Consider the following 13,451-nt stretch of genomic DNA (forward strand, 5'->3'; position numbering starts at 1 on the left):
TCAGGTAGTATGCCCTTTGCATAGACATATGTTTTCTAATAGCAATGGTTTGCAAGTGTCAGAAATATCCACAAAGAAAAATTAATTATCTGGGTAGGATACCATTAGAATTATTTAAATTTGATCCACCACTCTCGGTCCCATTATCAATGACAGTTTTCAATGCTTCCTCCTCATCTTGGCATTATTCTATTATGCTATCTATTTTCACAAAAGTAGTTAGAGGCGCTTAAGCTTGATGTCGTCCATCTCATCTATAGATATGAGTTCTCCATTCTGCTTTTAACTAGGGTAGAGAACTGGGTTGAGGAAAAGGCAATGTCATGTGCTGTGTGGCTTGAATTTATTAAAAGGGTTTGGCATGAGTAAACAATGAATACATCCTTATACCGTTATTATAAAACTTTCACAGGCACAACAAGAAGCAAAACATCTTGCTTTTGGTTCTGTAAATCAACCACAATAGGGCATCATCATGGCTGAGGTGGATTTGGATCAATCTCTTACTAATTTACTGGCCAAAACCACTAGAAGAATTTATTGACGAATTGGTGCCTTATGCTATAGATAATACTTTGGATTCTGTAATCTATGTATAAGCGCCAATCTCTAATTTTTTTATAATCAATGACTTGTGATGCACCTAGTCACCAATTATAAAGAAAAGAAGTCAGAAGTCAACTATTATAAGTTATTACAGTTGAGTTATGAACTCACAATGCCTGCAGCCAGAGGCAGCAGCCCGAGTGAAAGGCAGGACAGGTCATGGAGCAGCTGTTTGAAGCAATGAAAATGAAATGTTGCTGGGGGGAGCCAAAATTGTCATGGACTGCAAAGGGATTACCTGTCCCAGGACGCAACAGCGCAGGGAGGAGCCCTGCAACACAACCAAGCAGGAGGAGCCAAAATTGTCATGGACTGCAAAGGGACGACCTGTCTGTGGTAGCAACAGGGCAGGGAGGAGCCCTGCAACGCAGCCAAGCAGTGCCTAAAAGCACGCCCTGTGTCCCGTGCCAAACACGTTGGACCCTGGGGGAGAGGGGTGGGCCAGTCCTCTTTTGCCCACTGGATAGTGACCTGGGACTTTGACTTTGAAGTTTATGGCCCCAGAATAGCCCTACCTGGTTCTGCCCTGTGTTAAGTCATGCCATCATGAGAAAAGGAAACAAGGAGGAGGAATCTCGATTTCATCGCCAGCTACTAAAGTCACTTCAATAGATAGAATAATTCAGCAAGAGGTGAGTGTAATGAAATCAATCTAACAGAGCACAGACTTTCGCTTGTGTTAAGGTTGAATTTTACGAATAAATATTCATGTATTCTGAATGTTAAATCTGCATAGAAAATGAATTAATATAGAGAAATAATACACAACTTTGAAAATGTGCCTACTCCAGTGACCGTCAGTAATCACGAAGTGTCCTTGTTAACTGCTTATTAAAATGAAATGTCATGCTCATGTTTAACTTAATGTAGTAGTATGTTATATTAATGGTCATCTATTACATATTTGCTTTACTAATCATAAGCCTTAAATTAACAAGGTCTTGGGCCTAGTTGCACAGCCTCATGTCAAGTTGCATTGCTTAAATGAGTAACACAAAATGGCTGCATAGAGAATTAGATTTGTGTTTTTCCACCGCGTTGACCTAATGTTAGCAGCTAAATTCTCCTTCCCATGAGAACTGCTTGCTAGAAAATGTTGTACTAGATATTGATACTTTGTAGAATTTAGTGTGTGTAAAGGCGACCTGACGAGCCTAGCGATGGGAACAGGAGAAGAGGAGCCAATCATCGACATGTGAAAGACAGTTATTTATATCTTAGATTTGAGGTTCTACTTTTATTGGACTAAATGTAAACATATGATTTTTTTTTACAATCGCAACATGGAAAGTGTCTTGGATGATTTTAACTTTGCCTTGATCCTTTACTTAGAGAAATTCTATCTTGAACTTTATTGCTATGTTCTGATGCTGATGTTGACCGAACAGATGTCCACTTGACGAAGACAGTCGCAGCTTGCTGATCCATACTGAGGAGGGGTATTAGCCTGATATTATTGTTGATGTAATTTGTCTTTTGTCTTTAGGTACCAACCGCTAATTTTGATAAAGCCATAGCTAGATGGTTTTCCAAATTTGTGTTGACTAAATTGTTTTGCATGAAGCCCAAACATGCCATTCTAATCAGAAGGTTAGCTAGGAGACTCACAGAGGATGCTTGCTAGATATTAACAACAGTTGATGTCTTTCTTTGCTGAATTTAAATGTATGCTATTTCTATTGCACAGTTATTCTTGATATTGATTGTACTGTAACTTTAGAATGTGTAGTGATCCATGCCTTGACGAAATTGAGATTCTTTAGAAGATTCAGTCAACCAGTATTGTTCCTGTATGTTTATAATTTGATTTTGAGACTAAGTTACTTGGTATTAGCATTGCTAATTTAGGGAAATAAACTTTCTAACTTTTACATAAGATGTGGTTATTCATGGCCAAAGGGGCCATGGTGTGTAGAAATTACTGACTCCCAAGATTATTGATCCTATTGATTGATATTGCAATTGAATCCTATGGTGGGAATTACTCTAAGCGCAGTCAAAAGGTCCATCGAACCTCCTCCCTTTCACCTTCATCCCCACTAAAAGGTGGTCGCTAATGCATTTGGTTCCCCTGGGCTTTAGTCAAACTGCATTGCCATCGCCGGCATTGCCATCTTGGAGAGCTGATAGTTTGAGCTCATCGATGGTGGCTAAGCAATCGAAGTGTGTTCCTAAGCCAAAGCAGTACTAACCAGCAGCTGTCAGCTCATCCGCCAGAGCTTTTGGGGGAGAATAAAAATGTTAGAGAATTGTGTGGCCAAAATAATGACTCTTAGGCGGGCAGAGCTCTCCCCTATACTGTTTTTACTGGATGCCATGGAGCACTCAATAGTGAATTTAAAAAACAAGTGGGGCTCGCTCACCCAGGGCCCTGGACCTGCCTCCATTGTAATGACAAAAGGGCCAAAGAACACTGTAGAAGGGTCCCTGAGCCTTGAGTCAGGTACCACTCCATCCACAGTCCCTGGTTGCTTGCCTGAGTTGCTGAGGTCAGACACCAGTGTCTCGGATTTTAAGGAAAGCGAGGGCCCTTGCACTAATAGGCCCAAAACCTCTGATTGAAGTGACTCCATAGAAAGAAGGCCGTCACTATCACCAAGCAACAGACAAGGACAACTTGGAAGACTGTCCAAATTTGTTAATACAGCCAGTCTTTAACTTACCTTCAGCATCGGCTCCATATGTGGTGGTCTTGACCAGAGTACCTCCATTGAGACCCAACCATAGGGAATCCTATGCTGAACTACTCAATAAGACATTGAACTGGCTGGGCCGCAACAAGAATTTCTCTTTGGCTATGGCTAGTAGTATTCTCCTTACAAGAAGTGTGGGTTTAATTGGTGCAAGACCCAAGGACAGGCAAGGGGATTGTATTATTCTGAACTTCAGGGGGCCCCGTGTGGTGCGGGACTCAAACTTTGGGCAACCTAATAACCATTGGGTTAGCAGCAGTATTGATTTCCTGCCCTTGGGCTATTTTTAAAAGTGCACCATGTACTTAGATGGGCAAGGAATGAGGGGGGAGCCCAAGGCTGGAAAGATGAATGGGATCCTGACATATAATCATTATAGTGTCCTGGCCAATGTGGATTGATTTCTTGGGCATAATTGCGGGGCACCTCAAATAGGCAAATGTGTGGTTGGGTATAGGCAGTGTAGAGGAGGTCCCCTCTGTTCGGGTTACTGGTGGAAGTGTGCCCCTACTGGGGGACAGGGCTGCCCAAGGGGAGTCCAAGAATGTGAGGAGGGGTATATGGAAGGTGTTGCCCCCCTAATGAGGTGGGTGTTGGAGGTGTGAGCGTGGCAATGCGTGATCCAAGTCCCAAGACTAGACAGTTATACCGGAACATAGCACTTGGAGTGGGGCACCTTCATGGACAAATATGACATCTGTCTTTTCCAAGAAACCTGGCAAACTAGCCCTGTGTATCATTCAGGATTTATGCCATTCACTAAGGAGGCTGTCACAGCAGGGAGAGGTAGGCCCAAAGGGGGTTTGATAATTTGGGTTAAGGTAACCCTTGCTTGCTGTGTTAGAAAAGTGGACCTGGATTCCCCAGATTTGCTGTGCATCGCCCTGACCCAGCCAGGTGTGGCCACAATCTTCATCCATAATGTGTACTGTAGGCCAACAGTAAACAGGGTGGAATCTGATGTAGTTCACATGCTGTCTGCCCATTTGGATGAACTTCCAGCAGAGGCTGTCAAGATCATTTGGAGGGACTTTAACTGCCAATTTGAGCCTCTTGAGGAAGATCGATTATGGTCCATACCAGCTTTGACCATGCCCCGTTAAAGAAGTGGTCCCCTCTGCTGTGCAGCTTAATTCTGTTGCACTTAGCCAGGGGTTGAGAGCCTGCAATGGAAGGTCATGGTCAAATAAGCAAGGCAATCATATGTTTAGTCAATCACAAAGTACAAGTATGATAGATCATATCTTGCTTGATATTCGGCTATGGCCTAAACTTGTAGATATGGTGGTGCTTTTCTGCCAGGATAGTGAACATAATGCACTTGCTTTGGAACTGAGAAGCCTAGTTTCTGTAGCCTAGCCAAATTGTAACCAACCCCTAGACAGAAGGTTAACCTTGACCTCTAACAAGCACAGGGTTTAATGGAGCACGTTTTCTTGTTCTAGAGAATTGACAGCTGATGTTTATGGGATGGTTGCTGAAGGGATGGGGAACTGCTGTTGATACTAAACATGCCTGGGGAGTAGGGTATGGCACATCTAAACACATCTAAAATTAGTAACATCCATAATCAAATGTTTCAAAAGTTGAGGAGTCACTTTTTGTAGAAGTTAGTAGAACTGCTAGGAGACCTCTTGCGCCTTCTTGGTTTAGCCATTGATGCAAGGAGGCAAGAGGGGCATTGATGGGTACCATTAAATCTAGGATAGGCAGCTGAGAAGGCAAGCTAGGCAGGAATATAAAAAAGCTGGACGGATTGCAAGGTGTGACTGGGAGATTGAGAAGTGGGAAGGCCTGCTAGTAGCAGTCAAAAGTGGAGACTCAAGAACCTTTTGGAACATCATCTCCACTGGCTTTAGTGAAGGTTACCCTCACGGTTGAAAATCACATTTCTATGGCAGATTGGGTTGCCCACTTCAGTAGTTTAAATTCTCACGAAGAGCAGAGTTTAGGGTTTGTCCCTCCTGCTAATCTCCATCACCAAGATGACCAGGCCGTAGGGTCTGAGCTACCTGGTTTTGAAGTGATCCCGGTAGAACAAGGTTTAGTGATAGCTGCTTCGGGAATGGTCATCCTGTCTACTGTCCTCTCAGAGGATCTGGAATTCAACTGTGGAGAAGTCAAACAGGCAACTGTTAAAATTGGGGGAAACAAAGATCCTCTGCTTGATAAAGATCCCAGTGATTTATTTTGGGTGAAGTGGACATTTGGGCACTATATTTTACTGTAATATTTAATTCCATACTGAAAGGATCCCCAGTCCCCATGACCTGGGTGGGTGCAGAAATCATCCCCTCAAATTACAGGCCTATAAACCTGATTGACACTGCCCAAAAACTTTTTGTGAGGGGCATTTTGAGCCAACTACAAGAATGGATGTTTGCATCGAATAGCTTGACCCCTCTGCAAGCAGGCTTTAGGGAGCGCATAAGCACGCTAAACCAAGTCTTTCATTTGCAGATATTGAATTGGGAGTTTGTCAAGCTAAGCCATAGGTGGTTGTATGTGGTATTCATTGAGCTGAGGAAAGCGTTTGACCTTGTTCCATGGCCCAAACCATGGCAAGTTTTAGCCAGTACGGGATTCCAGACTTAATTATTGGACTTGCTAATAAGGCTCCACAAGCATAATTATGCCAAGTAAAGTGTGGTCAGCAGGGAGAGTTGACTGATCGATTTCTGGTTGATAGAGTGGTTAGACAAGGATGTGTCCTGCCTCCCACCCTGTTTATGATTTGGTAGTGCATGTTGATCATGCTGAGTTGGATGCACCTTGTCTGCTGAACCTCCAGGTGCCTGCCCTGATATTCGGCGATGACACATTGCTCATTTCAAAGTCCCCTATGGGACTACAATTTTTTTAGATTGGTTTGAAAGCTTTTGCAAAGTTAGGGGAATGGATATTAATTTAGCCAAAACAAAGTACATAGGCCCTCATTACGACTTCGGCGGTCTTTCAAAAAGACCACTGAAGCCACGGGTGCCACTATACCGCCAGTGCTGGAGGTATATGTGGCTCCCTATTATGACTTTTCCGCTGGACCAGTGGAAAAGTCACATCAACATTGCAGCCAGCTAATAATAGAGCCGGCGGTAAAGTTGATGTGCAGCGGGTGCAGCAGCACCAGTCGCGCATTTCACTGCCTGAAATTCGGGCAGTGAAATGCGCGATGGAGTTGTGCCTGGGGGCACCTGCACTGTCCATGCTGAGTGTATGGGCAGTGCAGGGGCCCCCAGGGGCACCCCGAGTCCCCCTCACCGCCAGCCTTTCCATGGCGGTGTTTACCGCCATGGAATAGCTGGCGCCGGTCAAGTGGAGGGGCCGGCGGTATGGCCGTGGCTAATGCACCACGATCATAATACACTGGCAGTACGCCTCCAGCCTGTTGGCGGTGTTACCGCCAGTGTACCGCCAGCCGCCAGGGTCGTAATGAGGCCCATGGTGTTTAACCCCTACCGCTCCTCTAGACCAAATCCAATGCTGAGAGGCACACCGTGGAGCAAGTTCAGACCTTTGAATATCTAGGTATGGTCATGAATGAACACTTTCCCTGGCAGACCCATATTACCAGGTGTAAGCTTGAACTAGAGCAGACCAGTGGGGGGCTGTTGAAAGTATTAAAAGCCTCACAATTTCGCCCCATCTTGACGTTGCTTCAGGCCTATAACTGAAAAGCAGTTGGATCTGCTTTATATGGTGTGGAACTCTGAGGTTATAAGGAGGTTGCATCTTTAGCTACTGTTGAAAATTGTTTTATTAGGCGGCTGATCGGCCTTCTGATTAGCACACCCCTGCTTCCTCTGTGAATGAAAATGCGGTTAAAAAATATTACACAGGTAACAAGGTTGCAACCTTTTCTGTTTTGGAGGAGATTATGGACGACCTCAGAACTGAGCTTCCATTAGCAGGGGATGGCTAAAGTTATGTTCCTTCCAGGTGCAAGAGACCTTTCTTTGGTTAGGCATGTGAGATCAATGCTGGTAAACATTGGGCTTGACCACCTGTGGATTGCCCCGGAAGAGGCATGTGTGATCTCCAAGGAGCAAGTAAAGAATACCTTCTGGAAGTTTCAAGTAGGCTTATTACAATCATAAAGCAATATGGGCCCATTGAGAATAGCCTTTTTAATACTAAAAGATCATTTCCAGGAAGAGCACCTTTTGGATGAAATAGAGCCCCCCTTTGCCAGGAAGCTCTGTCTAGAGATATGGGACATTGCCAATAGCCTCATTTACAGACAGCTGGGGACAAATGGTATAATCAAGAGATGCCCATTGTTTATTTTGTGTATCTAGGGCTGAAACAATCGAGCATGTATTGTTTTTCTGCCCTGGTTATCGTGGAGCGAGAAACATGTGGATTATACCACTATGCCAGAACCTTGGGGTCAGAGAATATAGGAAAGCACTAAGGATTGCCAGGTTTGATAAAGTGCAACTAGTGGTCTTCCAGTTGTATGATTTTTAATGGCGATGTGGAGGATTAAGTCAAGGGCACTTTAAAGGAGGATTTACACATTTGTTGTCATTTTTAAAAAATGGATTTCAGTTTCTTTAAGCAAATATTTTTATTGTATTTTATTGTCAACATTTTTATTCTATTTATAATTGTATGTAACTGTATTTATATGATCTTTGATGGTGAAGATTTGCTGAATAAAGAACTTGCTTTCTGAAATGTTATTTTTCTTTCTTCTGCTCTATTTTTCAGCTTACAATGACAAGCAGAGCGAACATGTTTATGTGTTTTGCACAGGGAAAAGCTAAAATGGTTTCTGCATGTTTCTACACATTCTGAGCTAGTGCAGCTTTTTTGTTTAAATGAGCTGACTACTTTTGAACTGTTTTTAAACGCCCGGTGCCGAGGACGAGACCAACTCGTCTGGCTATGGGCCCCCAGGGGGAACGCTAGTGCTCCCCACTATGGCCGAGCGCCCCCCTCCCCTGGGCAGAGATGGAAGGGGAATCGCTTCCCCTTCCACCCCCGTCCCCCCTGTGACCCCCCTGTGCCGTCTGATGATGTCAGCGCGCTTTTGTGCGCTGACCTCATCAGAGGCCTTCCCCCCAGCTCAGCTTCCAGCGCCAATCGAAGGAGAAATGCAAAAGCATTTCTCCTCTGATCATGTGGAGGGAGCAGAGAGGCATGAAAGGAGAGGAAAGGCCTTTCCTCTCCTTTCATGTCTCAAATGCCACTAGACACCAGGGAATTTTTGTTGTTGTGGTTATTTCAAATAAGGGGAGCGGCCCCTTGGGCAAAGGCCACTCCTCAGGGGGCAATATGTTTCTTGGCTATTTCCGCCCCCCCGGGGGCAGATCGGCCTAATATTATTAGGCAGATCTGCCCCCAGGGGGGCATAAATCCACTAGACCCCAGTGAATTATTATTTTTTTTTTTTATGTTTGGGGAGCGACCCCTTGGGCAAGAGTCGTTCCCGGGGGGAAAATTATTACTAGCCCATTTCTGCCCCCCCTGGGGGCAGATCGGCTTTGCGATCTGCCCCTAGGGGGGACAGAAACCTCTAGACACCAGGGATTTTTCTTTTTTGTACTTGCGCATAAGGGGAGTGGCCCCTTGGGCAAGGGTCGCTCCCCATGGGGGGGCAGAAATCCACTAGACACCAGGGATCATTTTATTTATTGTTTTTTTTATGTTTGGGGAGCGACCCCTTGGGCAAGGGTCGCTCCCGGGGTGGGAGACAAATTATTATTAGGCCATTTCTGCCCCCCCAGGGGCAGATCAGCCTTGCGATCTGTCCCCAGGGGGGCAGAAACCACTAGACACCACAGATTTTTTTTTTTGTACTTGCGCATAAGGGGAGTGGCCTCTTGGGCAAGAGCCACTCCCCAGGGGGGCAAATGACTTTTAGGCCATTTTTGCCCCACCTCCCACCTCCCCGGGGGGCAGATCGGCCAAAAATTATTAGGCCGATCTGCCCTGGGCGGGGGCAGAAAACCACTAGACACCAGGGATAATTGTTTTTTTATTTATTTTTATTCTTTTATGTTTGGGGAGCGACCCCTTGGGCAAGGGTCGCTCCCGGGGGGCAAATTATTAGTAGGCCATTTCTGTCCCCCCCTGCTCCCAAAGGGGGGCAGAAACCACTAGACACCAGGGATTATTATTTTTTTTTTTGTACTTGCACATAAGGAGAGCGGTCCCTTGGGCAAGGACCGCTCCCCAGGGGTGCAAATGATTTTTAGGCCATTTCTGCCCCCCCCCCCGGGGGGAGATCGGCCTAAAATTGTTAAGCCAGTCTTCCACCGGGGGGCAGAAACCTCTAGACACCATGGATTGGTGTGTGTGTATGTGTGTGTTTTGCGTGAGGGGCAGCCCCTTGGGCAAGGGTCGCTCCCCATGGGGTCACATTACTGTTGGCCATAACTGCTCCCCTTGGTGGCAGATTGGCCTATTTTTGGAATGCCCATCTGCCCCCAAGGGGGGCAGAAAAGCCACCAGATACCAGGGAAGATTTTTTTTTCAAAATAAGAGGTTGGGGGTATGGCCATACCCCCCCCACCCCCCAAATAAATGGGGCCAAAGTTGTTCTGCCCACCAGTGGGCAGATTGGGCAATTACCCACGATCCACACCCAGGGGGGTCAGAAAGTCTACTAGATGCCAGGGAATAAAAACAATAAAAGAAAATAGTGGGGTGGTGGCTACCAACCAGTATGGGCCTGGTTATGCCCCCACCCGAACAGAAGGGGATAACAGTCATTCATCTCTCCCCAGTACCCTAAAACATCTTATCCCAAGCAAGAGGATATTTGATTATTTTTGTTTTTTTGTTTTACACTTGGGCTATGAGAGCTTGGTAACTCTCAAATTCGACCCACTGAAAATGGTGAGGGCTGCACTTTTTTTTTACTTTGGGAAGCTGCCATGTAGAAAGATCCACAAGACCTAGACACATCTGAAAACTAAACATCTAGTTGATTCCAGGGTGGTGTGCTGCACATGCACCCCACACCATTTCCTTACCCACAATGCCCTGCAAACCTGCAACTTTGCTGGAAAGCACACATTTTTCCCACATTTTTGTGATGGAACCTTCCGGAATCTGCAGGAATCCATAAAATTCCTACCACCCAGCATTGTCTCATCTATAACGATAAAATTTCTGCTGCACTTCAGACTGCCCTTTTGGACTCACTTTGGTTCCCCTTCAATTTCAACATGTTTTTGGCTCTTCCCTGTCACAAACACTTGGCCCACCCACACAAGTGAGGTACCATTTTTATCAGGAGACTTGGGGGAACACTGGATGGAAGGAAATTTGTGGCTCCTCTCAGATTCCAGAACTTTCTGTCACCGAAATGTGAGGAAAAAGTGTTTTTTTAGCCACATTTTGAGGTTTGCAAAGGATTCTGTGTAACAGAACCTGGTCAGAGCCCCATAAGTCACCCAATCTTGGATTCCCCTAGGTGTCTAGTTTTAAAAAATGTGCTGGTTTGCTAGGTTGCCCCAGGTGCCGGCTGATCTAGAGGCCAAAATCCACATGTAGGCATTTTGCAAAAAACACCTCTGTTTTCTTTGAGAAAATGTGATGTGTCCACTTTGTGTTTTGGAGCATTTCGTGTTGCGGGCACTAGGCCTACCCACACAAGTGAGGTACCATTTTTATCGGGAGACTTGGGGGAACATAGAATACCAAAACAAGTGTTATTGCCCCTTGTCTTTCTCTACATTTTTTCCTTCCAAATATAAGGCAGTGTGTAAAAAAGAAGTCTATTTGAGAAATGCCCTGTAATTCACATGCTAGTATGGGCACCCCAGAATTCAAAGATGTGCAAATAACCACTGCTCCTCAACACCTTATCTTGTGCCCATTTTGGAAATAAAAAGGTTTTATTGATATCTATTTTTGACTCTTTATATTTCAGCAAATGAATTGCTGTGTACCCGGTATAGAATGAAAACCCACTGCAAGGTGTAGCTCATTTATTAGCTCTGGGTACCTAGGGTTCTTGATGAACCTACAAGCCCTGTATATCCCCGCAACCAGAAGAGTCCAGCAGACATAACGGTATATTGCTTTAAAAAATCTGACATTGCAGAAAAAAGTTACAGAGTAAAACGTAGAGACAAATGGCTGTTTTTTTACCTCAATTTCAATATTTGTTTATTTCAGTTGTTATTTTCTGTAGGAAACCCTTGTAGGATCTACACAAATTACCCATTGCTGAATTCAGAATCTTGTCTACTTTTCTGAAAGGTTTAGGTTTTTGGGATCCAGCATTGGTTTTACACCCATTTCTGTCACTGACTTGAAGGAGGCTGAAAGCACAAAAAATCGTAAAAATGGGGTATGTCCTAGTAAAATGCCAAAATTGTGTTGAAAAATTGGGTTTTCTGATTCAAGTCTGCCTGTTCGTAAAAGCTGGGAAGCTGGTGATTTTAGGACTGCAAACCCTTTGTTGATGCTAGTTTCAGGGAAAAAAACACAAGCCTTCTTCCTCAGCCCTTTTTTCAATTTTTTAAAAAACAAAACGAAATGTTCACTGTATTTTGGCTAATTTCTTGGTCTCCTTCAGGGGAACCCACAAAGTCTTGGTACCTCTAGAATCCCTAGGATGTTGGAAAACAAGGACGCAAATTTGGCGTGGGTAGCTTATGTGGACAAAAAGTTATAGGGGCCTAAGCGTGCCCTGCCCCAAATAGCCAAAAAAAGGCCTGGCACCTGAGGGGGAAAAAGCCTGGCAGCGAAAGGGTTAATATCTGTTTGCAACAAATTTGGGGTGTTTTTAATTTTGCACTAGAAGTTTTATTTGTATTCTTCATGTTTGCGAACATGCTTGCGCTTTCATCTGAAGGAGCTACAATCAAAGGTTTTAAGTGGTTTGTGGGAAAGGTGATGATGTAACCATGTATTAAACGGGATAAAGCCGCTGTGATCTACATGATAAGGATATTGCAAGTCACCTCTGAGTTAAATAACCTTATGAAGTAACTCGACCTTTGGCCTCATTCCTCTATATGGTTATTAAGAGTAGAAGTAGTACTTGCAGTAGAATTAGTAGTAGGATTACCATCTCTACTAATGTAGTATGAAGTGCCTCATGGTAGCTGTGAGGAACAGAGCAGTGTGTGTGTTCTATGCTTTCAGGCAAGTCATAGAACTGTAGGGTATAGTAACTTGTTGGTGTGGGCCTCCTGACCCAAAAAAATATAACAACGTGCAAGCACTTTGGAATGCTGCTTAACATTTTACCGACATGGCCATTTTTTGGGTGAAGGCAGGTGAAAATTGTGCAAATGACTAAATTCAATAAGAAAGCAATCACTTTAACAGTAATGTAGATATATCTAAACTTTCCTAAGTAAATGTCAAAACAAATAGAGTGAGAGTTGACAGACAGCTGGTATATTTATGTGGGATATGTAGTCACCCTGAGCCCTCCTGAGTTATCTCTCTTTCTTATGTATAACTCTTTTGCTGTCCCACCACCCTACAATCCAGCAATGAGGATACAGAATGACTGTCCTATTCGTCCTCCATCTGAATAACCAGCTCATCTCACCTGTCACATTGATGATTACAGGGTCACTGAGGTGAGAGTAGGCTTTTGGGTGATCCGACCTGGAGCGGTAGCAACAGATGTACTGTCCCACATCCTTGGCACTGGCTCCAGTGATGTAAAATTTGGCCTCTTGTCCATCAGCATCTTTTTCTTGCGAAATTTCACTGTCTTTGTAGAGCACGAATCTCATGTTCTGGCGTTGACATCTGCATACAATGACCACATCTGTACCTCTAAGGCTCATACTTTGAGGTCGCACCACCAAAGATGGCGGAGTGTAGTATTCTGTAGAGGGACAGGTTACAGGAAATCAGTGAAGGGGACACACACCAAATTATTCACTAGCTCAGCTTCTATGAGATCGCTCACTGGGAACCCTACTATGGAAACTTTTAACTGATGCAAAAGAGCAGAGTACATCTATTAGCACTACTTTTGCAGGTTGCATAAAATGCAATGGAGCAAATATTGATAATACCAGCGCAATCATGAAACAAACTAACTTCACATTATTTGTTCAATGCCTATAAACTAATGGAGAAAGTGTATTTTCCTGATTTCTCAGATTTGACAGACGCAACTATTTTTGAGACAAAACTACTTTGTTCCATGTTTTACTTACTTTGTTCCAT

The 13,451-nt window shown here is 44.3% G+C and overlaps 1 protein-coding gene across 1 annotated transcript in view; it reads right to left on the reverse strand.

Annotated features, from left to right (window-relative positions):
* The window catches only part of LOC138246306 (osteoclast-associated immunoglobulin-like receptor), a 232,053-nt gene that overhangs the window by 127,318 nt on the left and 91,284 nt on the right, over positions 1-13,451 (reverse strand). The window contains exon 4 of the mRNA XM_069200788.1: positions 12,820-13,104. Within this exon, the coding sequence (XP_069056889.1) occupies positions 12,820-13,104 (285 nt within the window). The remainder of the gene's footprint in view (positions 1-12,819; positions 13,105-13,451) is intronic.

This window comes from Pleurodeles waltl, chromosome 7 (genome assembly GCF_031143425.1).
Source record: "Pleurodeles waltl isolate 20211129_DDA chromosome 7, aPleWal1.hap1.20221129, whole genome shotgun sequence".
Taxonomy (NCBI): Eukaryota; Metazoa; Chordata; class Amphibia; order Caudata; family Salamandridae; genus Pleurodeles; species Pleurodeles waltl.